This window comes from Carlito syrichta, unplaced genomic scaffold (genome assembly GCF_000164805.1).
Source record: "Carlito syrichta isolate Samal-C Ts95f unplaced genomic scaffold, Tarsius_syrichta-2.0.1 Scaffold143329, whole genome shotgun sequence".
Taxonomy (NCBI): Eukaryota; Metazoa; Chordata; class Mammalia; order Primates; family Tarsiidae; genus Carlito; species Carlito syrichta.
In genome coordinates, this window is record NW_007087425.1 from 1 (window position 1) to 1,260 (window position 1,260).

General features: G+C 68.2%; 1 protein-coding gene across 2 annotated transcripts in view; it reads right to left on the reverse strand.

The window, feature by feature from the left end:
* Nucleotides 1–1,040: 1,040 nt before the first annotated feature.
* NDUFV1 (NADH:ubiquinone oxidoreductase core subunit V1) overlaps nt 1,041–1,260 on the reverse strand; it is a 6,019-nt gene continuing 5,799 nt past the window's right edge. For both annotated transcript variants that reach the window (XM_008050250.2, XM_021708679.1), the window contains exon 10: nt 1,041–1,207. In XM_008050250.2, the coding sequence (XP_008048441.1) occupies nt 1,121–1,207 (87 nt within the window). In that variant the 3' untranslated portion in view covers nt 1,041–1,120. The remainder of the gene's footprint in view (nt 1,208–1,260) is intronic.

The following is a 1,260-nucleotide window of genomic DNA, read 5'->3' on the forward strand; positions in this document are numbered from 1 at the left end:
CCCCACTTCTCAGGGCCACACCCCACCACCATCCTCCCCAATCAGCTTTCTGCATCCAAACGTGGGGAAGAAATCCAAGTATAAGACCAGTGTTCGGAGGAAGACCCTGAACCCCGAGTTCAATGAGGTGAGCTGGGGCCGGACGGGTCCCCGCCAGCCCTGGTCTCGACCTGCTGCCAGGGCCTGCTTCTCCCGCGGTGGCGGACCAGGGCCGCCTCCTTCCCGCCCCTCTGCCTCTCCCCGCAGGAGTTCTTCTACGCGGGCCCACGGGAGGAGCTGGCCCAGAAGACGCTGCTGGTGTCTGTGTGGGACTACAACCTGGGCACAGCCGACGACTTTATCGGTGAGTGGGGACACGGGGAGCTGGGGCAGCCTCGTGGGCTCCTGGCGGCTCCTGACCCGTCCCCCATGGCAGGCGGGGTGCAGCTGGGTGGCTGCGCCAGCGGGGAGCGCCTGCGGCACTGGTGCGAGTGCCTGGGCCGTAGTGACCGCCGCCTGGAGCTGTGGCACCTGCTGTAGGTGTGCCCCTCCAGCTCAGCGACTAGCCCACGGCCCGCTCACCGGCTCTCCCCAGGCCACCCGTGCCATCCCACAGAGCGGTGGAGCCTGGAGCTGACTCGCCTGCCATGCCCAGAGCCCAGTCAGAGTGGTGTTTCCTCTCTCCTGCCTCCCACACTCACCCACCCAAATCACGGAGCCAAAATAAACGTCTCCTTCAAGCCACGTGCAAGCCCATCCTGTCTCTGGCCGCAGGCCACACTGGGCCCTCCAGGCCGGCTGGGCCCGCTCTCCGCCTCCTCCCCTCCAGAGGGCCGAGAGGGGCCAGGCCCTGATCTGACCTCGGGCCCGTGACCAGACCCAGTCCATCCCGTCCCCCCGCCCCGCCCTGCTTCCTCCACGCAGGGTGGGCTGCTCAGGATGGCCTAGGTCTGACCGACCCCAGCAGGCCAGGGTGTGGATTCACAAGACCGTGTCTGGTATGGGCTTCCCTGAGTCGTGGCCGAGCAGCGGCATGAGGATGGAGGCCACAGAGAGGCCGCGGGAGGGCGCAAGGGAAGTGCCAGGTTTATTGTCCAGCGCTGCAGACGTGGCCATGGGACACTCGGCCCGTGCGGGCGGCTCAGGAGGCGGCCTGCCGGGCCTGGTGCTGCTGGGCGAACCGCTGCATCCGCTCCTCGAGCTCCGGCCGGAAGTGGCGGATCAGGCCCTGGGGGGTGACAGTGACAGTGTGAGGCAGAGTCCGAAGCCCCCCCGGCCCCG